At 55.0% G+C, this 24,561-nt stretch overlaps 1 protein-coding gene across 1 annotated transcript in view; it reads left to right on the top strand.

The window, feature by feature from the left end:
- SSU72 (SSU72 homolog, RNA polymerase II CTD phosphatase) overlaps nucleotides 1-24,498 on the top strand; it is a 35,131-nt gene extending 10,633 nt beyond the window's left edge. The window contains exons 2-5 of the mRNA XM_004024479.5: nucleotides 1,108-1,251; nucleotides 21,146-21,285; nucleotides 22,171-22,289; nucleotides 24,004-24,498. Coding sequence (XP_004024528.1) covers nucleotides 1,108-1,251; nucleotides 21,146-21,285; nucleotides 22,171-22,289; nucleotides 24,004-24,105 — 505 coding nt within the window. The 3' untranslated portion in view covers nucleotides 24,106-24,498. The remainder of the gene's footprint in view (nucleotides 1-1,107; nucleotides 1,252-21,145; nucleotides 21,286-22,170; nucleotides 22,290-24,003) is intronic.
- The last annotated feature ends 63 nt before the right edge of the window (nucleotides 24,499-24,561 follow it).

Raw genomic sequence — 24,561 nt, forward strand, 5'->3', positions numbered from 1 at the left:
TCTGAAACTCCCAGCCTCAGGTGATCCATTTGTCTCGGCCTCCCAAAGTGCCTGGATTGAAGGTGTGAGCCACCGCACTCGGTGCCAAAGTAACTCCTTTACATGTAACTTGTTGTGACAAACTTAAGTGTGCTTGTCAGCGATGACAAGAAGTTTCTGGTCTTACCACACTCCATCAGCGTTTGGAGACGACCTCTCTTTCTCCTTGCGTGAACTAGAGCTCATTGGTGGCACATGACACACGTTTCCTGTTCACCTCTTTTCTCCAGTTGATTAGGAAAAGTATTTGGTCAGTTTCCTCACCTGTGACTAGGAAGTCCGAGGAGCCAGCATCGTCGGACCCATTGCGGCGTCTGTTCTCTGCCTGCAGCACCCCTGAGCCTGTGGGACTCCTTTGGGTGTTGGGTCTCGGTTCCCATGGAGCCAGCATCGTGGGGGTGTTGGGAAACTGGGGGAGACAGAGTTTCCTGTGGTGGAGCGGGCAGTTGGACCTTTGCGAGTCCCTTAGGAATCCTGTGAACTTGGATCCTCCAAAGCTGGGACGTTGGTCGATGGCTCAGATGTTCTGATGAAATCTTCCCCAAGTGCACGTCAGTCAGTCCTTTCAGTTTAAAGTAAAGCCTTAAACAAGCTATGATGTTCAGATGTGGCTTTGTGATGGTCAATTCTGGTTTGATTGCTTTTGTGTAACTTGCTACAGCCTGTCGCCCAGGCTGGAGTGCAGTGGTGCGATCTCGGCTCACTGCAAGCTCCGCCTCCCGGGTTCACGCCATTCTCCTGCCTCAGCCTTCCGAGTAGCTGGGACTACAGGCGCCCGCCACCGCGCCCGGCTAATTTTTTGTATTTTTAGTAGAGACGGGTTTTCACCGTGTTAACCAGGATGGTCTCGATCTCCTGACTTCATGATCCGCCTGCCTTGGCCTCCCAAAGTGCTGGGATGACAGGCACGAGCCACCATGCCTGGCCTAGATTAAAAATTTGAAGACATATTCTCTACTGTGAGCCAGTGAAATTACTCATTTTGTTTCTATCCCATTTCCTGTCCTTTGCTTTTGGAATTTTGTGTCTTAGTGTGACTGTGATTCTTTCTCTCCTTTTGTCTTTCAGCAAACGGGGATTCAGCGTCCGATCCTTTGGAACAGGGACTCACGTGAAGCTTCCAGGACCAGCTCCCGACAAGCCCAATGTTTATGATTTCAAAACCACATATGACCAGATGTACAATGATCTTCTTAGGAAAGACAAAGAACTGTATCCCAGCGGGTTGCCCTTTAAAAACCCCCCGTGTGGTCCTCCCTGGAAGGTGTTACGTGTGGCTCGGGCACAGGAGGCGTGTCACCCTGTGCAGTGCACACACTGGCTCCTCCTCTGTCTTTGCGAGAGCTTGGTTTCTATTCCTGGTGCACGTCGGATCGTCCACGGGTTAGTTCCAGTGCCACCCATGGCAGTAGGCGTGGTGAGGCGCACAGACACGGTGTGGGGTTCACACTGACGTGGTTCAGCAGAGGGTCGTGACATAGCGTAGACCAGGGATGCTTAGGTGAGGAGGTGGAACCCACAAAATCCCATTGCTTTTCACACTGCAGGGCTGCCCCGTTATTTCCTTTGCCAGGTTGGTGTGTGTGCGTGTGTGCGTGCGTGCCTGATACACATGGAGCCGGGCTGCTTCACACATCTGGTGAGGTCCTTAGAGGGTCAGATAAAGAAGAGGGTGGAGCTTGCTAACCAAGCTGTTAGAAGAAATAATGGGAGAGAACATTCCTTCATTTCAGGAGGACACAGAGCAGGCTGGGTCTGCCGCGAAGACTCCTATAGAGAGCAGAGTATTCTTAAACTAGATTCTGATGGACGCAACACCAGTTGCATAATGGTTATGACAATTAGTGCCCGGGTTTTTGACCGGGCATTTCATGGTCCCCCCACGCTAATGGAAAGTTTCTGGATCTTGTTTTGTTATAGTGAGTGATTTGTAGTTTTCAGAACGGAGGCCAGGCCAAACGTATTCCAAATGAAAAGAGAATAGGGGTCAAATGCTAAACCTTTTATCTTCGTGTTGGCACTGTTGCCATCCCCGCCCTCGACCAACATCCCTGGCCTCGCCCAGCATTGTCTATGTATTGGCACTCTTGCCATCCCCGCCCTTTCCCAGCAGAGTCTCACTGTGTCACCCTGGCTGGAGTGCAGTGGCGAGATCTCGGCTCACTGCAGACTCACTGCAACATCCGCCTCCCGGGTTCCAGTGATTCTCCTGCTTCAGCCTCCCGGGTAGCTGGGATTACAGGCACGCGCCACCACACCCGGCTAATTTTTGTATTTTTAGTAGTCACAGGGTTTCACCATGTTGGCCAGGCTGGTCTTAAACTCCTGACTTCAGGTGATCCACCCTCCTCGTCCTCCCAAAGTGCTGGGATTACAGGCGTGAGCCGCCATGCTCAGCCCTACTCTTGTATTTTTTTTTTTCTTTTTTTTGAGATGGAGTCTCACCCTGTTGCCGAAGGTGGAGTGTAGCGGCTTGATCTCAGCTCACTGCAACCTCCCCCTCCCAGGTTCAAGTGATTCTCTGCCTCAGCCTCCCCAATAGCTGGGATTACAGGCATCCGCTGTCATGCCCGGCTAATTTTTGTATTTTTAGTAGAGACGGGGTTTCACCATCTTGACCAAACTGGTCTTGAACTCTTGACCTCGTGATCCAGCTGCCTCGGCCTCTCAAAGTGTTGGGATTACAGGCGTGAGCCACCATGCCTGGCCTCTTGCAATATTTAATAAGCTAAAAAATTCTTATACACAGGTAGATTAATTAGGTAGCCAGGAATGGCCCCTGAAAGTGTGTCTGGCAAAACCTAGAACTGCATCCTAGCCGTCACTGTACCTTCTGCCCTCCCTGCTGTCTCCTCTGCCAGTTACAGTTAAAAGGTTGTGGGTGAGGACGCTGGGCAGAGTCCCGGGCGTCTGCTGTCAGCTCCCCAGCCCAGCCTGCCTGCCGAGCCATCTGGGCGTCCCACGGTGAAGAGTGGTGCTTGTAACGCGGTGGTGCTGGGAGCCATCCTGGTGGCAGATGTGGGCTCTCACTGCAAGTCAGTGTAAGTCCCCAGGGACTGTCAGCAGCACGTCCTGCTGCCCCTCTCTCTGCAGAAGCCCTGGTAACCTGCGTTTGGAAAAATCTCTAAGGATTTCTGAGGAGCTGTCAGTAGGCCATGTCCTTGTCCACCCTGTGTGGGGCACGGCTTCGACATGGCTCTGCTCCCGTCGTGGGCTGAGAAGGAGCAGGTGGGGCTGTGCCTTGGAAAGGAGGCCCTCCCGACATGCCTTTGTGCGAGGTCCCTGTCCATGCTGTCTCCATCCCTGAGCCTTATGGCGATGGGTGGCCACAGAGCCTATTCCAAGAGTCTGGTTTAGGGCTGGGTGCTTCCCATCTTCACCCCTGAGTCTTAGGCGATGCATGACCACGCAGCCCCTTCCAAGAGTCTGGTTTAGGGCTGGGTACTCAAGAGTCTGGTTTGGGGCTGGGTCTTCCCATCGCCCTGGAGGAGGCTTTTGTCTCATCTCATGATTCACATTAAACTCTGTGCCATGAAGCTTAGCCTGACATCCTGTTTTTGACAATTACTCTTCAGTTAGCACTGTTTATTTTTAAGTTCTTGTATATTCAGTAAGAGAAAGAAAAGCAGAGAGTGACGCACATCCTCACATTCCCTTGATTGGTGTAAGCTCAGCCCCTTCATGTCAGCCCACTGTGACCTCCTGGGTTCCAGACCTGGGAAGTACTTGCCACGTTCTGCAAGGACTGAGTCCAGCTTCAGCAGAGTCTCATCCGGAAGGACTTGGTATAGGGAGAGGATGAGCCTGTCTCTGGTAATTCTAAAAGAAGGAGCTGAGCCCAGTGTCCCAGAACTCGGAAGCTCCTCCTTTACAGAGGGACTGTAGGGGTTGGTGATCTCCCAGGAAGCATCGGCCCAGAAGAACCCCGCGTGCGTGTGTGTTCTCTTGGTGTGTTGTGGGGGGAAGGAGTGGCAGCAGGGGTGGCTCTGGGACACTGTCAGCCACAGGCTCTGCCTTGGGGACCTCGTGTGGGAAAGGCATTGCCTGTGGTGGCCCCTCAGGAGGCGCTAGGAGGAGCGTGCCTTCATTACCTTATTTCACTCGGGGGGCATCTTTGCCCCCTAGGTGGGGGCAGAAGGTGCAGAATGGGAAGCCTGCCACTTAGCTAAAGCTCTTGCACATGATGCCCTTGGCCTGGAGAGGAGCGAAGTCCCCAGGCAGTTCCCTGTGGACACTGGCACGATGCCGGGTGGGGCCTCGGGGGTGTTGAGATGCGCAGGTCGGGAGGACCCCGATAACGTTTCCTGGTTAGTGATGGGTGCAGGGGGGCCGCGGGAAGTGACTGTTGCAAGCGAGAACCCGAAAGCAAATCTGCCCCACAGCAGCCGGTGCGTTGGCAGAAGTCATCGCCGTAAACTGCAATGGAAGCAGGAGGGGGGTTCAAGATGCGTCCCAAAGATAAGACGCAGCACTTGGTCGAGTGTTCACAGTGTCAAGACAAAGGACGGGCCGGTGCGGTGACTCAGGCCTGTAATCCCAGCACTTTGGGAGGCCGAGGTGGGTGGATCGTGAGGTCAGAAGTTAGAGACCAGCCTGGCCAACAGAGTGAAACCCCATTTCTACTAAAAATACAAAAATTAGCCGGGCATGGTGGTGCACGCCTGTGGCCCCAGCTACTTGGGAGGCTGAGGCAGGAGAATTGCTTGAACCTGGGAGGCAGAGCCTGCAGTGAGCCGAGATCGCGCTACGGCACTCCAGCCTGGGTGACAGAGTGAGACTCTTGTCTCAAAAAAATAAAAAAGGAAGGACAGTGTGACTTGGGAGGAAAATGCTGCTTGTTCAGAGGCAGGGCCGGGGTTGAGGGGGACCCCACCACCTCTGCCATCTGCCTACTTGCCATGTGGCCAGGGCCTAGGTTTCTCTGTGCATGCCCACCTCGCAGAATTTCTGATAATTAAATAAATTAGGACATGCACACACTAAGCCCGAGACAGAGTGTTTTAAAGCCCTCAATAAATTTTGGCCAGTTGTCCTATTAGTATTGAAATACTTAATTTATTATTATTATTTTTTTAGATATGGGTCTTGCTGTGTTATCCAGGTTTGTCTCGAACTCCTGGCCTCAAGTGATCCTCACACGCTGGCCTTCCAGAGTACTTGGATTAGAGGCGTGAGCCACTATTCTCAGCTTTCATTTCTTAAATACAAAATCTCCTTGACTTTCTGTGAGGTTGCCTGCTGGTAAACCCATGCTAAAGTCAAAAAATCCTGCATTGAGCCATAATAAGTTAGAGACTGTATTTGGCTATAGATGGCTGATTTTGGTCTTTTCCCCCACAAGCCAGAAGTGAGCCTGAGGGGTTGAGGGACTTGCTGCCTCTGCCTCTGAAACCTCCCTTGGGCATTGTCAGGGTGTGAGTCTAGGTTTGCAGCACTGGGATGCGAGCCTTCTGTAAAGTTAAACGAGCCACGCCTGCAGTCCCAGCCTGGGGAGACCGAGGCAGGAGGCTCAGTTGAGCCCAGGAGCCGGAGGCCAGCCTGGGCAGCATAGCAAGCCTCTGTCTCTACAAAAAACACACAGATGTGGTGGGTGTGGTGGCACAGCTACTCGGGAAGCTGAGGCAGGAGGCTTCACTGAGCTGTGATTGCGCCATTGCGCTCCAGCCTGAGGAAGAGAACAAGACTCTCTTTTTAAAAAAGTTTCATCCACATTTTCTTTTGGGAATTAATAGTATACATACATGGGGCTGGATGCAGTGGCTCACACCTGTAATCCCAATACTGGGAGACCGAGGCAGGTGGATCACCTGAGTTGAGGAGTTTGAGACCAACCTGGCCAACAGGGTAAAACCCTGTCTCTACTAAAAGTACAAAACGCTAGGCATGGTGGCACACGCCTGTAATCCCAGCACTTTGGGAGGCCGAGGTGGGCGGATCACCCAAGGTCGAGAGTTTGAGAGCAGCCTGACCAAAATGGAGAAACCCCCCATCTCTACTAAAAATAAAAAATTAGCCGGCCGTCGTGGTGCATGCCTGTGATCCTAGCTACTCATGAGGCTGAGGCAGGAGAATCACTTGAACCTGGGAGACAGAGGTTGCCGTGAGCCGAAGTTGCACCATTGCACTCCAGCCTGGACAACCAGAATGAAACTCTGTCTCCAAAAAAAAAAAAATGTAAAAAGTAGCTGGGTGTGGTGGCCTGTGCCTGTAATCCCAGCTGCTCGGGTGGCTGAGGCGGGAGGGTCACTTGAACCCAGGAGGCAGAGGCTGCAGCGAGCTGAGACTGTGCTGTTGGACTCCAGCCAGGGTGACAGAGTGAGACTCTGTCTCAAGTAGTAATAATAATAGTAGTAGTGTATATACATGGACCAGGGATGGGGATCTAAGTTCCCCTGACCTTTGTAGACAAATGGGAACTCTGCTGTGCAGGTTCTCTCCTTGGGCGGACTGACCGTTTTATCAAGAATTGTTTTCATTGAGATAAAATGTCGCGTGTCCAGTTCTGTGGGTTTCAGAACATTCATGGAGTTGCAGCCGTCACCACAATTGGTTTTGAGACGCTTTTCATCTCCCAAGGCCGTTTGCTGCTGCCCATTCTCCTCCCAGTGCCTGTAGCAGCTTCCCGTGCTACAGGTCTGCCCATTCCACACCGTCCAGTTCATATGCAGCCTTTTGTTCTTTCGCTGAGCGTGCGTGGAACTATTTCTAAGTCCCAGGTTTCTTTGCCATGACTTTTCCTCGCTCAGCCTCAGTGGCACGTGGAGTAGAGCAGCTTTGCGCTGGGTGTCCTGCCGAGGGGCTTGAGCCTCGCTCCCGGGGTCACGTGCAGAGGCTTCTCTATTTTTTTTCATTTTACACTGAAGCCACTTTCCATAGTTGAGCTTTCTTGCGGGATTTTTTCATTTTTGATTGGAAGGAGTCTGGTTAAGCCATCCCAAGCTTGCTTGGAGTGCCTTTGGGGAGAAGACAAGTGACTTCTGTTTCTAAGTTAGTGAATGGCCAGTCTGACCTAGTGAAGTGTCACTCAGCCCAGTGAGGGGGTCCAGGCAACAGCCGCTGGCCCAGAGGGTAGAGGAGGAGGGAGAGGCCGTTGTGAAAGGAGGGCTGGGGTGGCAGACACCGGCCTGGACAGTTGCCCCTGCTCCAGGGAAGCCCATTCAGCCACATGAGAAGGTGTGTGGGAGTCTCTCAGGATCCTACAGGAAGTTCATCCTGTGTGCATGTAAGTTAGTGAAGGTTTACCAGCTTTTTGTGTTATGCACTGCAAAACCACTTGTCTTCAAAAGCAAGTAAACATGTAGCTCTAAATGTTAACGTGACTGTTGTCCTGTGAAACGCAACTGCATCTGACACTTTCCTGGGTCTCGTCTGGCTGTGCAGCTGGAGACCAAGCCTGTGTCTGGCATATACTGTTTGTACCTCTCTTGTGGATTTTTTTCTAATTACCTAATTTTTTCTAATGACGTTTGGGGTTTGGATTATTATTATTACTTGGCTTTGAGACAGGGCATCTCTCTGTCGTATGGGCTGCAATGCAGTGGTGCTGTCACAGCTCACTGCAGCCTGGGCGTCCCAGACTCAGGTGGGTGATCCTGCCACGTCACCCTCCCCAGTAGCTGGGACCAGAGGCCTATGCCATGCCCAGCTTTTTTTTTCTTTTTTTTTTAAATTGAGACAGAGTCTCACTCTGTTGCCCAGGCTGGAGTGCAATGGCACGATCTTGGCTCACTGCAACCTCTGACCCTGGGTTCAAGCGATTTTCCTGCCTCAGCCTCCCGAGGAGCTGGGATTTCAGGCATGTGCCACCACACCTGGCTAATTTTTATACTTTTAGTAGAGATGGGGTTTCACCATGTTGGCCAGGCTGGTCCTGACCTCATGTGATGAGCCCGCCTTGGCCTCCCAAAGCTCTGGGATTATAGGGGTTGCCACTGCACCTGGCCTGTGTTTTAAATTGCACATTTGTTCATGTCCGTCCTCTGAATTCATTGTCTTTTAGGTTAACTTCTGTGTGTGCCCACTTCCCTGTGGACATTTCCTTGTCTCTGAGTAAAATGTGGTAGACTTCTTTTTTGAGATGGAGTCTCAGTCTGTCGCCCCTGCTGGAGTGCAGTGGCGTGATCTCGGCTCACTGCAATCTTTGCCTCCTGGGTTCAAGCGATTCTCCTGCCTCAGCATCCTGAGTAGCTGGGATTACAGGTGCGGCGTACCACCACGCCTGGCTAATTTTGGTATTTTTAGTAGAGATGGGGTTTCACCATGTTGGCCAGACTTGTCTCAAAACTCCTGACCTCCGGTGAACCACCTGTTTTGGCCTTCCAAAGTTTTGAGATTACAGGTGTGAGGCACTGTGTCCGGCCCCATATATATATATATGCTAATTCAGATGAATAGTATAATTCCCAAAAAGGAAATGCTGATATGAAGCTTTATTTATTTGTTCATTTATTTACTTTTTTGAGACAGAGTCTTGTTCTGTCGCCCAGGCTGGAGTGCAGAGGTGCAATCTCGGCTCACTGCAACCTCCGCCTCCCAGGTTCAAACGGTTCTCCTGCCTCAGCCTCCTGAGTAGCTGGGATTATAGGCATGCACTGCCACACCCGGCTAATTTTTGTATTTTTAGTAGAGACAGGATTTCACTATGTTGGCCAAGCTGGTCTTGAACTGCTGACCTCAAGTGATTCACCCGCCTCGGCCACCCAAAGTCCTGGGATTACAGGTGTGAGCCACTGCGCCCCGCCCAGCAGCTGTGTTTTAAAATAGTTTTGGGAAGGTATTTGTCAAACAAATGAATGTGTTCCTAAGCCAGACGCCGATTCCCAGAGAAACTCTGATCGTGGGTTTTAGAAAATCATTCATGCCTAAAATGTAAATTACGGCCTTAAGATATTTCAGGTAAGGCCAGAGATACTGGCCTGCTCTTCTCATCTGAGATGACAGAGGTAGAACGGAGCTGACTGGCTGAGGTAGTTGCTGGTGGTCATTTGAGGGTCTGGACAGAATGCAGCTGTGCTGACTGTGCCTTCGTCTTCAAGAGGTAGCCCAGGGTCCGGGCCCACAAGCCTGTGAGTTTTCACCTAGTCTGCAGCAGGTGAGATGCTTTTGCAAAGTGGTTTCGTGGTGCCTGCAGTCGCAAGGCCATGGTGGACCCCCCTAGAGCTGGCCTGAGCCTTGTGTGGCTCTGTGTTGAGGCCACGGTTACAGTTGGGTGCCCAGCGGCTCCAGAGATGGCCATGAGACCTTTTCGAGGGGTTCCTGAGTTCTGTTTGTGCAGCCTCTGTGCTTTGCCAAAAAGCATTCGCTATCAAAATGACTTTTTTTTTTTTTTTTGAGACAGAGTTTTGCTCTTTTTGCCCAGGCTGGAGTGCAATGTCGTGGTCGTGGCTCACTGCAAGCTCCACTTCCTGGGTTCAAGCGATTCTCCTGCCTCAGCCCCCGCAAGTAGCTGGGATTACAGGCGCCCGCCACCACGTCCGGCTAATTTTTTGTATTTTTAGTAGACATGGGTTTCACCTTGTTCAAGTGATTCTCCTGCCTCAGCTTCCCAAGTAGCTGGGACTACAGGCACGCCGCCACCATGCCTGGCTAATTCTTTGTATTTTTAATAGAGATGGAGTTTCACCGTGTTAGCCAGGATGGTCTCCATCTCCTGACCTTGTGATCCACCCGCCTTGGCCTCCCAAAGTGCTGGGATTATAGGCGTGAGCCACCGTGCCTGGCCAAACTTTGTGTATTTTTTGTAGAGATGGGGTTTTGCCATGTTGGCCAGGCTGGTCTCAAACTCCTGGCCTCAAGTGATCCACCCGCATTGGCCTCCCATAGTGCTGGGATTACAGGAGTGAGCCACCATGCCCAGCCTCAAAGTGAATTTATTTTTTCGAGACGGTCTCGCTCTGTCTTTGATGCTGGAGTTCAGTGGTAACATCATAGCTCCCTGTAGCCTTATGTCCCTGGGCTCAATCCTCCCACCTCAGCCTCCTGAGTAGCTGGGACTCCAGCCATGAGCCACCCCACCTGGCCTGATTTTTTTATTTTTAGTAGAAATGAGGTTTCGCCCTGTTGCCCAGGCTGGTCTTGGATTCCTGAGCTCAAGCAGTCTGCCTGCCTTGGCCTCCCAGAGTGCTGGGATTACAGGTGTCAGCCACTGTGCCGGGCCCAAATGTATTTCTTGATACGTTGACGTGGAAGTGGTAGCTGGCAAGCTTGTGGCATAGTGTGGTGAGTGGATCCCAGTCCATCCCAGGAGCCCAGAGCATCACGCTGTGCACAGCCATGTCGGTGTCACCTGCTCTTCTCACCGTGCCCTTCTGAGTACGGAGCTGCCGTCCACGCTTGTGGCACACTCGGCTGTTCTTGTCACCCACATGCACGACACTCCCTCCAGACATGACTGCCACAGCCGCCACCTGGCCCCTGCAGCACTGGTTCCTCCTTTCTTGGCCGAGGTGCCGCTGCCCAGGCTGTTGGCATCTGGGTCAGAGCCCTGGGCAGTCACTGTGCTGAGCTGCACCTCTGTCCTCGCTGGAGCAAGGCTCCCAGGAGCTCCACCAGCGCCGCCGAGGCTGTCTCATCCCCGCCATGCACCAGGAGCGCAGATACCGGAGCGTCCTGTGTCGGTGCTTTGTGTTTTGCCATGGAAACGGATTGACCCAGCTCTAACCTGACCTTTGAGACCTCTGACCTCCCCTCTGATGTGGGGAGTCTTCTGTGTGTGTGGCAGGGGCATGGCTGTCGGGCTCTGCAGTGTTCCTGTGTGTCCCGTCACTCACTCAGTTACCGGGACAATCTGGCCAATAAGGTGATAGCTGGCCCCCCTTGTGGGTGTGTCTGTCAGGGCAGCAGCACTTAGCATGCTCTGGGATGAGTCATACGTGCAGGGAAGATGGTGTGGCCTTCCGGGGAAGGACCAGGGCTTCCACGGAGCATCAACACCTTCAGGAGACTTGACGTCAAGGAAGTCTCTGCTGCCAGCCACGGTTTGCAAAGGAGAGGCTGAGGGCCAGGAGCTGAGGTGGTCGGGGGTGCGTGGGGCTGGCGCCGGCAGCAGGGAACCCAAGATGGTGCTGGGCTGCCCGTGGCTGTTGCTCTCGTGGCCCCAGTGCCTGTGGCCAGCGTGCTGCACCTGACGTGGCTTTTTCCCAGGCCGTGGTGGGAGAGTGCGGTCCCTGGTGCCAGCCACACCGGCGTGGCAGTGCCTGTGGGTGCCCTTTCAAGTCCCCGGTGACTCACAGCAGGGCAGTGTGGTCCTGGCCTCTCAGTTCTCCTGTGGGATGGGCGGCTGCGCTCATTCTAACTCCCCGGGATGTTCTGGTCCCACTAAGGCCCCTAGGGAGTGAAAAGAGAAAACCTTGATAAGGAAAACCGAGCTGTGTTTGGGGCGTTTCCTGGTATGTCCTGGCACCTTGGGGCCCTGGGTGGTTTATCCTGAGAGCAACCACATCAAATGGCTGTGGGTGGTCAGCGAGGGCTCGTGGGGGCCCCCGAGTGGGCCGGATCTGCCTCGTGCTCAGCTTCGTGGGGGCCCCCGAGTGGGCCGGATCCGCCTCGTGCTCAGCTTCGTGGGGGCCCCCGAGTGGGCCGGATCCGCCTCGTGCTCAGCTTCGTGCGGGCCCCCGAGTGGGCCGGATCCGCCTCGTGCTTAGCTTCACTTTTTGTTGATGGTGAATCTCACAACCGCTCCACTCCCTGGAGCTGCACTTCCTCCTCGTTTCTCTTTAGAGGCCCTGGCCACTGACACGTGGTCTCCGTGGCCACCTGATGTCCCCCAGACCTGCTGAGTTCTCACCACTGACGTAGTCCGGTGGTCCCCAGGAGGATCCCTGCTTGGGACAGTCCATAGTGACCACTGGCCTCCTCTGGATGAGGTCTTCATCCTCCCTTTTTTTCAGTAGACAGTTCAGCTGCATTGTCAGGAGAATGTCACACTGGTGACATCCTTCAGATGGGGCCTGCTCCAGTTCATCTGTCAGCCTGGGTGCCTTTTTTTTTTTTTTTTTTTTTTGAGACGGAGTCTCGCTCTGCCACCCAGGCTGGAGGTGCAGTGGCGCGATCTCCGCTCACTGCAAGCTCCGCCTCCCGGGTTCACACCATTCTCCTGCCTCAGCCTCCCGACTAGCTGGGACTACAGGCGCCTGCCACCATGCCCAGCTAATTTTTTTTTTTTTTTTTTTTTTGTATTTTTAGTAGAGACAGGGTTTCACCGTGTTAGCCAGGATGGTCTCGATCTCCTGACCTTATGATCTGCTGGCCTCAGCCTCCCAAAGTGCTGGGATTACAGGCATGAGCCGCTGCGCCTGGCCACGCCCACCTATTTTTTTGTACTTTTACTAGAGACGGGTTTCACCATGTTAGCAAGGATGATCTCGATCTCCTGACCTCGTGATCTGCCTGCCTCAGCCTTAAAAGGTTGTATTCCGAAGCTGAATTTCCTGGCAAAACAACTACTGTATTATTATTTTTTTAAATAACTAAATAACTGGAATGTCCTGGGGTGGAGATAAGAAGTCCCTTATGTTCTGTCTGCTGAGGGGGCACAGAGGGGCCAAGCCGGAGACCCTTCTCGGCTGGCAGCAGTGCTGAGGGTGAGGCTGCGGTTACAGATCCAGGGTTTCTGTCCAAGTGAAGCCAGACACCATGGGGCCACAGTGCAGAGACCGGCTTTCCTCCAAGTGGAATGTTTCGGGTTTAGTCTGGTTTTGTGTTGCAGAATAATTCACAATTTAAGACCTTTTTCTTGAAAACTTTAAAAAGTAATTTTTTTTTTTTTTTTGAGACAGTCTCATTCTGTCGCCCAGGCTGGAGTGCAATGGCGCAATCTCGGCTCACTGCAACCTCCGCCTCCTGGGTTCAATAGTTTCTCCTGCTTCAGCCTCCCAAGTAGCTGGGATTACAGGCATTAGCTACCATTTCTGGCTAATTTTTGTATTTTTACTAGAGATGGGGTTTCGCCATATTGGCCAGGCTGGTCTCAAACTCCTGACCTCAAGTGATCCACCCACCTCGGCCTCCCAACGTGCAGGGATTACAGGAGTGAGGCACCGCGCCCGGCCAGTCCACCATTTTTGTTATCTGAGAGTCTACTAAGCCTCAGTCTGACTAGCTAGTGTGTGGTGATGCCATCTTGCCGTCTGTTGGGTTTACTCCTCAGGCTGACTGAAAGTGTTCAGGAAGGAGACACCGTCCTGAGGGCCATGGAGAGCAGTCACTTGCAGGCAGATGGCCCTGCCCTGGAGCTCAGGCTCTGAGCTGGGGGCTCGGGAGGAATCGCCCTCTGGGCGTGGTTCACAGCTCAGGCACCAAGACCCTGGTAGAAGGTGCTGTCAGTCACACCGGATCATTTGTCAGGAGGCCCTAAAATCGAAGGGGGTCCCAGGCAGGTTCCTGCTCCCTGACCTTTGACCTCACTGCCAGCACCTCCCGGTCCCTAAGGAGGAGGCCGCACAGGGACGATCACAGAAACTGTGCAGAGCCACTTGTGTAAGTACCAGTTGTGTGGGGAGTGGTTTCCTTTGAGAAAAATGGGACAGCCTAGTTCTCTGGTTTTTCCAGGGCCTCTGGAAGTGACCTCACCTCCCTGTGCAGGTGCCGTTGAGCAAGCAGAGGGCTTCGCGGAGGAAGCTGTGGCCCTGCGTCCACGCGGCCAGCGTGAGGGTGGCCTGCCCTGGGGCAGCCGGCGCCCTCCAGAGCATCTGCTGCTGCACACGTGTAGCAGAGTGCCAGGTCGGAACGCTGGTCAGCCTCACACTCGGTTTCCAGGGGAGTTGCTGATACATTAGTGGAAGATGTGGGGGTGCCGGCTTGGGGATCCCCTGAATTGGAAGGTTCCTGATGAGTTTAGGGGCTGACTTTGCTGTGCTCTGTTGCATTATGGACAGGATCTGAGTCACTGGGCTGCCCACACCAGGCCATTGTTGGAAAGGTAGTGGTGGCCCGGCGTGGCCCTGCTTGCATGGGGTGAGCACAGGCCTCAGGCCCCACCACCCTCCCTCAGGCCTTCGGGGCGATGTGATGTTGGTGTAAGGATGGGCAAAACGTTCAGGATGTCCCTGGACATGGGTGCTGTGTCCCACGTGGATTTGGGGCAGAGATAGGTTGGGCCGTTGGCGTCCGCGAATCGGGACCCTGGTCGAGAAAGGCTGGTGGGCAGGATGGGAGCTCAGGAAGCAGCGCCCAGCGCAGCAGCTGTCAGGCCTCTCCCTCCCTGACCAGTGGGGATGGGCTCTGGGAAACCTGAGTGTACAGGTGGCATTTGGTGCAGCTGGCACACACACGTAGGTAGAATTTGATCGCAAGTAAAATTTACTTTGTACTTCTCAATTCATTTTTTGCTGATTTTAGCCCAACAAAAGCAGCTTGGGTGCTGTGATTTGGGGAGAAACTGCCCAGCGTGCCTGCTCAGGGGCTCACCCTGCTGCTGTTCCCTTTGCAGCCTCTGGGGTCCTCCCCATGCCTGGCAGGCTGGAGAGCTGTGGGCCACACAGAGTGTCTTTCCTGTGGGGCTTATTTTTCTAGTTTTCATTACTGTTTTTTCATTCCTACAAATGGTGCTATTTATACCTCCCGCAGCCTCTGGGAGACGTGTGTGGCTTCTCCATGGCAGGGACTGCAGTCATGTTTCTGCCTGCAGGGAGCAGTGTGTGTCCAGATCCAGTGTGTGCTTTAGGCTTTGCCTGGGGTGTGGACATTTAACCCACATGGAAGGTCCCCGTGCAGCTGGCCTGGGGAAGCAGCCAGGCCTGCTCTGCCCTGTAGAGGTTGGTGAAGGCCCGGGCAGCCTGGGGGCGCTGGCAGGACAGGAGCTTTCTGGGGGGTGGATGTGTCCACAGCAGAAACCTGGGCCCAACTCAGTCCAGCTTAAGAGGAGGTCCTAGACCACGAGATGCCCCAGGGTCTGTGCACCTCCCAGGCCCAGCAGGGAGGGAGGGGCGTGTGGTGGGTGATGGTTCAGTGGAGTGAGTGGTGGGTGCAGCCTTCCTGCTGATGAACCACCAGGCCTTCCGGCCAGCGCCAGTCCATAGTCCCTGGCTCCGGCAGGCTTGTCCTCCCTGGTGTGGTGCTTTGCTAAACCTCCGCCCTCCCTCCATCTTCCTCCCACAACAGAACAGTGCTGAGGCTCTGCCAGGCGAGATCACTGCCTCGTCCTGACTCCCTGGGCCCGGGACCATCCCTGGCAGGCACTTGAGGGAGGCCAGCAGCCTGGGGCCCGGGGCTCAAGGCCCCGTGGGGTCTGGCGAGAGGCAAGGGCCCAGGCACTGATTCTCTCTGAGTGCTGGCAAAGGGCCTGTGGTGTCCACTGGTGTCTGGGAATTGCTGGAGGGTCAGAAGCATTAGGCTTAGCCAGGAAAGTCATGGTTAGGGTTAAACTCATGTCTGCTGAAAAGTGCCTGAATTAAAATTGAACAAATGTGCCTTAACTCGAAAGAAAAGAGCAGACATTCAGAATAACACGTTGCCAAGAACCCTGAAGGGTGGCCCCTCTGAGGCACCAGCTGCCCCCAGCTGGGCTGGCGTGGAGGATGGCGGTGGTTGTCTGCTGGTTGGGTGGCATGTGGACTTGTCTTGGATGCCATGATTTATATATATATATATATATTTTTTTTTTTTTTGAGACACTCTTGCTCTGTCTCAGGCTGGAGTCTAGTAGTGATGTGATCTCAGCTCATGGCAGTCTCCCCTCCCGGGTTCAAGTGATTCTTGTGCCTCTGCCTCCGGAGTAGCTGGAATCACAGGTGTGCACCACCACACCTGGCTAATTTTTGTATTTTTAGTAGAGAAGACAGGGTTTCGCCATCTTTTTTTTTTTTTTTTTTGAGACAGAGTCTCGCTCTTGTCACCCAGGCTGGAGTATAGTGGCGCGATCTCGGCTCACTGCAACCTCCACCTCCTGGGTTCAAGCTATTCTCCTGCCCCAGCCTCCTGAGCAGTGGGATTACAGGCACCCGCCACCATGCCCGGCTGATTTTTTGTATTTTTAGTAAAGATGGGGTTTCACCATGTTAGCCAGGATGGTCTCGATCTCCTGACCTTGTGATCCACCCGCCTCGGCCTCCCAGAGTGCTGGGATTACAGGCGTGAGCCACTGCGTCCAGCCATAATTTTTGTACTTTAGTAGAGTCAGGGTTTTGCCATATTGGTCAGGCTGGTCTCGAACTCCTGACCTCAGATAAGCCATCCGCCTTGGCCTCCCAAAGTGCTGGGATTATAGGTGTGAGCCACCATGCCTGGCTGCAGCCTTTTTTTTTCTTTTTCTTTTTTTTTTTTTTTTTGAGACAGAGTCTCGCTCTGTCGCCCGGGCTGGAGTGCAGTGGCGCGATCTCGGGTCACTGCAAGCTCCGCCTCCCGGGTTCACGCCATTCTCCTGCCTCAGTCTCCCGAGTAGCTGGGACTACAGGCGCCCGCCACCACGCCCGGCTAATTTTTTGTATTTTTAGTAGAAATGGGGTTTCCCTGTGGTAGCCAGGATGGTAATTTGTTGTTGTTGTTGTTTTGAGACAGAGTCTCGCTGTCGCCCAGGCTGGAGTGCAGTGGCGTGATCTCTGCTCATTGCAAGCTCCGTCTTCCGGGTTGACGCCATTCTCCTGCCTCAGCCTCCCGAGTAGCTGGGACTACAGGCGCCCGCCACCACGCCCGGCTAATTTTTTGTATTTTTAGTAGAGACGGGGTTTCACCACGTTAGCCAGGATGGTCTCGATTTCCTGATCTTGTGATCCACCTGCCTCGGCCTCACAAAGTTCTGGGATTACAGGCGCGAGCCACCGTGCCCGGCCCCAGGCTGGTAATTTTTTATTTTTTGTAGAGGCAGGGTTTCTTTGTTGCTCTGTGTGGACAGAAAGCTTAGTTTGTTTCTCTGATGGTTAGTCCCCCACAGAATTTTAACGTGATTCTGTGTTGATGACACTTTCTGTTGCATGAGACAATATTCCAGATCTCTCTGGGTCCCTCCTGGATTCAAGGCATCCTCCTGCCTCGGCCTCCCGAGTAGCTGGGACCACAGGTGTGTGTCACAGCCCAAGGCCTCCAGCACAAGCCTTATTCTCCCATCCCCAGACTCAGGAGGCCATGCAGCCACACACCGGGGGAGGGTTCCAGACGTCACTGTGGGGCGGGAGTGACACCACCGGGGCAGGGAGGGCCAGGACATTGGCTCATGCTGGCCGGTGGCCCCTCGGCATTGGCCACACGTGCTCAACCCATGGGAATCTCACTCAAGGGTCTGATGGGCCTGCTCCTTCTGTTTATGCCAAAGTCCAGAAGGCCTCCAGGGGTGAGTGGGAGGACGCAGCCCTGGTTGGGTGAGCAGAGCTACCTTTCTTGCTGCAGTCCATGTGGAAGCCAGGGCAGGGGAGGGGCCTGCCCACTGCACCCACCCCCAGCACCCCACCCCGTGGCTGCCACATCTCTCACCTCTGGACAATTTTCTTGGCCCATCCCTGGGAGTTTTTTTTTTTTTTTTTTTTTTTTTTTTGAGACAGAGTCTTGCTCCTGTCACCGAGGCCAGAGTGCAGTGGCACGATCTCAGCTCAGTGCAGCCTCCGCCTCCTGGCTTCAAGCAATTCTCCTGCCTCAGCCTCCAGAGTAGCTGGGACTAAGGCGCCTGCCACCACGCCCGGCTAATTTTTGTAATTTTGGTATAGATGAGTTTCACCATATTGGCCAGGCGGTCTCGAACTCCTGACCTTGTGATCCGCCTGTCTCAGCCTCCCAAAGTGCTGGGATTACAGGTGTGAGCCACCACGCCCAGCTGGGAGTTTATTTATTAGATGTGTGTTAACTTCAGTTGAGGCTCCTGTGTGCCTCTGTTTCATGGCCTTCGGGTGTTGGCTGCCCTCTACTGAACGTGGTCCCTGAGGCCGCAGGGACTGTGCAGAGCCGGATGTCCAGGCCCTGGGTGTCCAGTGGGGGCAGTCGATTCTATGGATGGCACATCCTCTTTGCCTGCCCTGCCCTGGGCCCTCTCTTGGCCCACTTTTCTGGGTACGTTTCAGGCCCTCATGCCCAGTTGGGGCCCTAGCATGGGTCAGGCCCTCAGCCTGGTGTCGCCTTCTTTCCCGGGCTGAGTCTTTGGTTTCTTTCTTTGTGGGTTCAATGTTGAACGCTTTGCGTCAGTGGGACTTGTGCAGGACCTGGGCGGCACAGGTGTCCGGAAGATGGGACAGGTTTCTGTTCCAATGGCGCCTCTCTCCCCTTCCTCCCGCCCGGCAGTACTTAGGTTCTTCCTTCAGAAAGGATTTCCCCATGACTTGAAGGGCAGGCCCGAAACCTGCCCAGCCTCCCCGTGGCCCTGAGCCTGTCTATTGAAGGCCCCGCCTCACCCGCCAGCGGCTCCTGTCCTCTCGCCTTGCTCTGAGCCTTTGCCTCGTGGCACTCACTGGTGCCGTGGTTTTGCTGCCGGAATTCAGGTGGGATCTTGCGTCCCTGTGAGCTCATGGCTTGGTCTGTGGTCCCTTTGGTCCTCCTCAGGTCCTCACAGCCTCTGGTGGGCCTTGCAGGTCTAGCCCTCTGGGCGGGGCCTCACCTCGCGTCTCCTCGCCAGGAGATCCAGAAGGTCGGCTACTCGCTCATCCTTGTGTAGCTGAGGAGGCTGCTGCTTTGTCCTTGAAGTAGACATTTCTCCTTAACTGAATGATTCTTAATTTATTGCCTCATCTACATAAATAGTTGAGAATGACATAAAGGAGGAAAGGACTTAGAACTGTTCAGGCCTCAGAGAAGAGCTGGCCTTGAACGTCCATGAGCTCTGCCAGCCAGTGACACCAGTCCCATCCCCAGGAGCCCCCATGGTCTCACCCCCGGCTGTGTCTTGCTCAGGGATGTGCAGGGAGGGTGATCCCTGTGCCCACCATGAAGCTGCCACTGGACCCCTGCACCCTGACCCCGGTTCCTCTCCGTGAGCTGGTCCCTGCACCTGCCCCACTGCATGTGGCTGCACACAACAAGGTCAGGCCGTCTTGAGCTCTTTTCTTTTTTTTCTTTTCTTTTTGAGACGGTGTCTTGCTCTTGTTGCCCAGTCTGGAGTGCAGTGTCACGATCTCAGCTCACTGCAAGCTCTGCCTCCCAGGTTCAAGCTTCTCCTGCCTCAGCCTCCTGAGTAGCTGGGATTACAGGTGCCCACCACCGTGCCCGGCTAATTTTGTACTTTTAGTAGAGACGGGGTTTCTCCATGTTGGCCAGGCTGGTCTCAAACTCCTGACCTCAGATGATCCGCCTGCCTCGGCCTCCCAAAGTGCTGGGATTACAGGTGTGAGCCACTGCGCCCGGCCTTTTTTGTTGTTGTTGTTGTTGTTGTTGTTGTTTTCCAGAAGGAGTTTTACTCTGTTGCCCAGGCCGAAGTGCCGTGGTGTGATCTCCGCTCACTGCAACCTCCGCCGCCCGGGTTGAAGCAACTCTCGTGCCTCAGCCTCCTGAGTAGCTGTAGCTGAGATTACAGGTTTGTGCCGCCCCACCTGGCTAATTTTTGTATTTTTAGTAGAGATGGGGTTTCACCATCTTGGCCAGGCTGGTCTCGAACACGTGGCCTCAGGTGATCCGCCCGCCTCGGCCTCTCAATGTGCTGGGATCACAGGCGTGAGCCGCCGCGCCCGGCCTCGAGCTCTTCTTTCTGCAGACTTTGATTCTCAGCGGCTGAAGGACTAAGTTCCCCAGAGATGGACCCGGGTGTCATAGCTGCTTCCAGGGGCCTCAGGGACACAGGCGGGACTCCAATGTGCAGGAGGAGACACACATCAGGGGTGGGTGTGTGACTTCCACGCTGCTGACAGTGACCCAAGGATGCAGCTCAGGGTCAGATGCCTTTTCAAGTTAGATTCAACCACTTCAATGTATTATAAAACTATTATAAAAAGTATTTTTGCTACCCAGGAAGGTAGTTGAGTTCACTTAGAATTCCTAAGTCAGCTAGGCTGTTTATCTGAAAGTGGTTACTTGTCCCTGACCATCTGGAATGGCTCAGATGAACTCCTGCAGACCACGGAGCTCATCTTTGGGAACCCAGTCTCTCTTTTTGGGGAAGTGAGCCCCTTCCTTGGGAACCCCTGAGGCCAGGCATGGCCACTGTGAATGGTGGGAGGATGCCCCACCCTGAGGACCCCAGAGGCTCCTGTGGCCCCTTCCTGGGACTGCTGGGGCCTGTGTGTGTCAGCGTTCACCCCAAGGCCCCCTTTCAGCTGGGCTGGACGCCGAGTGCCTTCAGGCCTCATCCTGCCCTCCACCATCCCATAGTCATTGAGGCTGTGGCATCTCCCTCCTCGACTGTCTTGCCCTCTTGGTTTTTGTATCAGCGTTTTCCAGGCTGATTACTGCTGAAGCTTCGTTTCTTTTTTTTTTTCTTTTTCTTTTTGAGACAGTCCTGCTCTGTTGAGCAGGCTGGAGTGCAGTGGCATGATCTTGGCTCACTGCAACCTCAGCCTCCCGATTAGCTGGGATTGCAGGCTTGTGCCACTATGTCCGTCTAATTTTTGTATTTTTAGTAGAGACGGGGTTTCACCGTGTTAGCCAGGATGGTCTCGGTCTCCTGACCTCGTGATCCACCCACCTCGGCCTCCCAAAGTGCTGGGATTACAGGCGTAAGCCACTGCGCCCGGCCTGGAGCTTCCTTTCTTTGGGTTTTCCAATGTTCTTGACTCTGTTGTAGCTGAGCTAGACTGGGGACTGGGTTTCCGGGTTTGCTTTGTCTCTGCTGAAGGGCTGAGGTTTCAGAGCCAGCATGCACTGCACAGGGAGCAGAGGGAGGAAGGAGGATCCGACTGCGGAGACACAGTGACTGAGGCCAAGGGCAGCTTGGGCTGGGCCAGCAGTGAGGGGAGAGTTCTGGGTAGAAGGTGTCATGCTGGGCGGGGGCAGGGGGTGTCCTGCGGGCCTTGGGTCTTTTTGCAGAGTTGGGGGACAGCGAGGAGCAAGCACCTGCCATCGCCCACTTTGTTTTCTGTGGGACCTCCTGGGACAGTGAGGCCCCTGCCTCACCAGGGCATGGCCCACTCCGCTGTCCAGGCCTTCGTCCCGGCTGCCTCTGCTGTGGGGCAGGGAAGGGGCTGGGTGTCCAGGACACAGGCGCTTCCAGGCTTCATACACAGATGCCTTTTCTCTGACGTTCCTTAACTCCCATGTGTAGCTATACACAGAATGGGATTTTACATATGCTGGACAGAAATAAGAGAATCAAGCCCCGGCCAGAAAGATTCCAGAACTGCAAAGACCTGTTTGATCTGATCCTCACTTGCGAAGAGAGAGTGTATGACCAGGTGGTGGAAGGTGAGGAGGCAGCTGCACGCTGGGCTGGGCTCCAGCAGCTCTCACAGGGTCTGGGGATGCCTGCAGGGCCCCACCCTGACCAGCACAGCCCGTCTAGAGTGGCGGGGGCCGGGGAGCAGACCTGAGTGTGAAGCACCCTGGAAGGCAGGCAGGGCCGCTGGTCGCTGAACCACCCATGTGCTGGCTGCAGCCTCATGGGCTTCAAGGGGCCTCTTTTCTCCTTGGTGTTTTTTTGTTTTGTTTTGTTTTGTTTTTTGAGACAGAGTCGTGCTCTGTCGCCAGGCTGGAGTGCAGTGGTACAATCTAGGCTCACTGCATCCTCCACCTCCTGGGTTCAAGTGATTCTCCTGCCTCAGCCTCCCGAGTAGCTGGGACTACAGGTGTGTGCCACCACGCCCAGCTGATTTTTGTATTTTTAGTAGAGACGGGGTTTCACCATGTTCGCCAGGCTGGTCTCGAACTCCTGTCCTCAAGTGATCCGCCCACCTCAGCCTCCCAAAGTGCTGTGATCACAGGCGAGAGCCACCGCGCCAGGTCCATTTTTCAAGCGGATGGACCCTGTGTGGAGCTGGCGGTGGAGCAGGGAGGGCTGGTCTTTAGTGACGGGGAAGGGTCGCAATGCCAGCCACGGTTCACCCCAGGACTGGCTGGTGGGTAGGGAGTCCCAGACCAGCTTGTGTTGAGTTGGAGATTTGCTCAGGTTTCCTCGAACCATCAGCCACCTTCGGTTTGAGGCTCATTCTTTGTGCTCCCCAAACTGCAGAGTCCAGAAACCACTGGGGCTGGGCTGGGCCAGCAGCCGGCAGAGCTGGGGACTCAGCCACATTGACTGCCTGTTCCCTGGTTTTGGAGCCTCTGACATCTGTGTCACCTTGTCCCAATCAGATCTGAATTCCAGAGAACAGGAGACCTGCCAGCCCGTGCACGTGGTCAATGTGGACATCCAGGACAACCACGAGGAGGCCACCCTGGGGGCGTTTCTCATCTGTGAGCTCTGCCAGTGTGTAAGTACCCGGCTGGGTGCCGCGCTGGGCAGAGGTTGTGACAGAGGGGAGTGACCGAGGCTGTGACAGAGGGGAGTGGCCGAGGCTGTGACAGAGGGGAGTGGCCGAGGCTGTGACACGGGGTGGCCTGAGGCTGTGACGGAGGGGAGTGGCCGAGGCTGTGACACGGGGTGGCCGAGGCTGTGACAGTGGGGAGTGGCCTGAGGCTGTGACAGAGGGGAGTGGCTGAGGCTGTGACAGAGGGGAGTGGCCGAGGCTGTGACAGAGGGGAGTGGGAGACCTGAGGCCGGCCCTGCTGCTTGGGGCGGGGTCTGCTGCTCAGTCCCCCTGTGTCGGGGGCGCCTGCTGGTAGTTCAGTGAGTCACTCCCCAGCTTTGGCACAGGAGCCCCCCCCGCCATGCCCTTTGCTCAGCTGAGAGACGCGCAGTGACCTCCCCAGCACAGGCTTAGCCCTCTCCCAGGACACGGCTCCAGGGAACGCCTGGTACCTTGTCTCTTCCCCGTGGCGGACACAACCCCACCTCAGTGAGCAGAGCATGCAGCTCTCCGGGATGCGGTGCAGTCGGAGGTGTGCCCCACATGAGCCTGGAGGCTGCCAAGGGCTCTGTGTCTGCCGTCCACCCCTGGACTTGGCCTTCTGCACACCTGCCTTCCCCAGTGGGCCCTGCATGTCTCCCTTGCACAGAGGGGCCGGGGCACCCCAAGGCTTCTGTAGCCACCCTGCTGCGGCGTGGAGGTGCTGGGCTGTGATGAAAGGACCTGCCTGAGGAGAGCCCCACGCACCGTCCCGCCTCTGCCTCTGCCTCTGCCTCTGCCTCTGTGATTTGATGAATGTCTGTGAAAGACAGAAAAACAGAACAGCTTCACCAAGAAAGAAGACGGTGTGTTTGGAAAGCCCGGGAGCCAGGTGGGCGGGCGCTGGGAGAAGCTGCTGTGTGGCCGCAGAGGCTCCTGCGCTCCACCTGGCCCACCCAGCATGGCTTCTGGTCCCCACGTGCCTCACGGTCCAGTGTGGCTGCTGAAGCGCCAGGGACGGTCTTCATGATCGCCTGGCAGGAGAAAAGGTCATGGGAAAATCTCATCGCAGAAGTTACTGTGTGATTTCTGCTTGGGTCACGTTGGCCAGAGCTGAGTCACAGACAGGCCGCTCCTTGCTTAGAGGCACTGGGTGCTGGCCAAGGCTGGGGACCAGGGGACAGTGGAGATGGCGAGTCACAAGCTGCCGGTGCCAGGGCAGGTGTGCCTAGGAGCTGGGCCTGCTCACTCTGGGGCAGCGGCCCTCTGCCAGGGGCTCTGGTGGATGGAGGCCAGGATGCTCCAATGACCAGGCTGCCCCCACTCGCTTGTTGGCGGTGTGGAAGCGCTGGCGGTGAGGGTTGGTCGGCCCCGCTGTGCATGTGTGGGTCTGAGCCCCGTGCTGGGCCCCTCTCAGAATCCAGCTCCAGGCTCCTCCCAGCTTCAGGTCCTGTGAGGGTCGGTGGGGAGGTGGGGGCTGCCTCCTGTTCCACACCAGGCGAGGGCCTGGGGCTGCCCAGGAAGCTCTCCCCCTGCAGCCTCCGGCCGTCCTTGTGAGGCAGCAGCGGTGGGGTGAGGGCCTGCCTGCTGTGCTGGTTTCTGCTGGCTCAGGCCTGGCGTTTCCCTGGCGATCCAGGTGTTAAGGGGGAGCAGACAGGCAGGAGTGGGCAAGGCCCTCACCACGGTCCTGTCCTTGCAGATCCAGCACACGGAAGACATGGAGAACGAGATTGATGAGCTGCTGCAGGAGTTCGAGGAGAAGAGTGGCCGCACCTTTCTGCACACCGTCTGCTTCTACTGAGCCCAGCGCCCGCATGGAGCCACCTCTGGAGCTTCCTGTTGTTCATACTTTTTCCTTCCTGACATTTGTTCTTACTTACAGGTGTTCTGCTGGTGACGGTAGCATTACCCAAATAAACTGTGCATATGAAATGGGAGAGGAGATGCCAAAATGCCAGATGAAAGCAATCAAGTTTCTTCTTTTCCACTTTTACTTATGAGCGGGATATTGATTACAAAGTTTTTCTTCTTTAACCAAAAAGGAAAGACAACGGTTTGTGTGCACTTCCCGACATACCTGTGTCTTCGTGTGCCTGCCTTCCCTCCCTCCTCCCCACCGGGCCGGACTGTACAGAGCCCTGCTGCGGCGTGTTAGGAATGACCTGGAATTGTCAATAAACAGATGCTGCTGTCATTGTGCCTGGTCCTGAATTCCTAGCCTGACCCTCGCCCCTGAGGAGGTGGCAGAGGCCTAGCC

Source organism: Gorilla gorilla, chromosome 1, assembly GCF_029281585.2.
Source record: "Gorilla gorilla gorilla isolate KB3781 chromosome 1, NHGRI_mGorGor1-v2.1_pri, whole genome shotgun sequence".
Classification (NCBI taxonomy): Eukaryota; Metazoa; Chordata; class Mammalia; order Primates; family Hominidae; genus Gorilla; species Gorilla gorilla.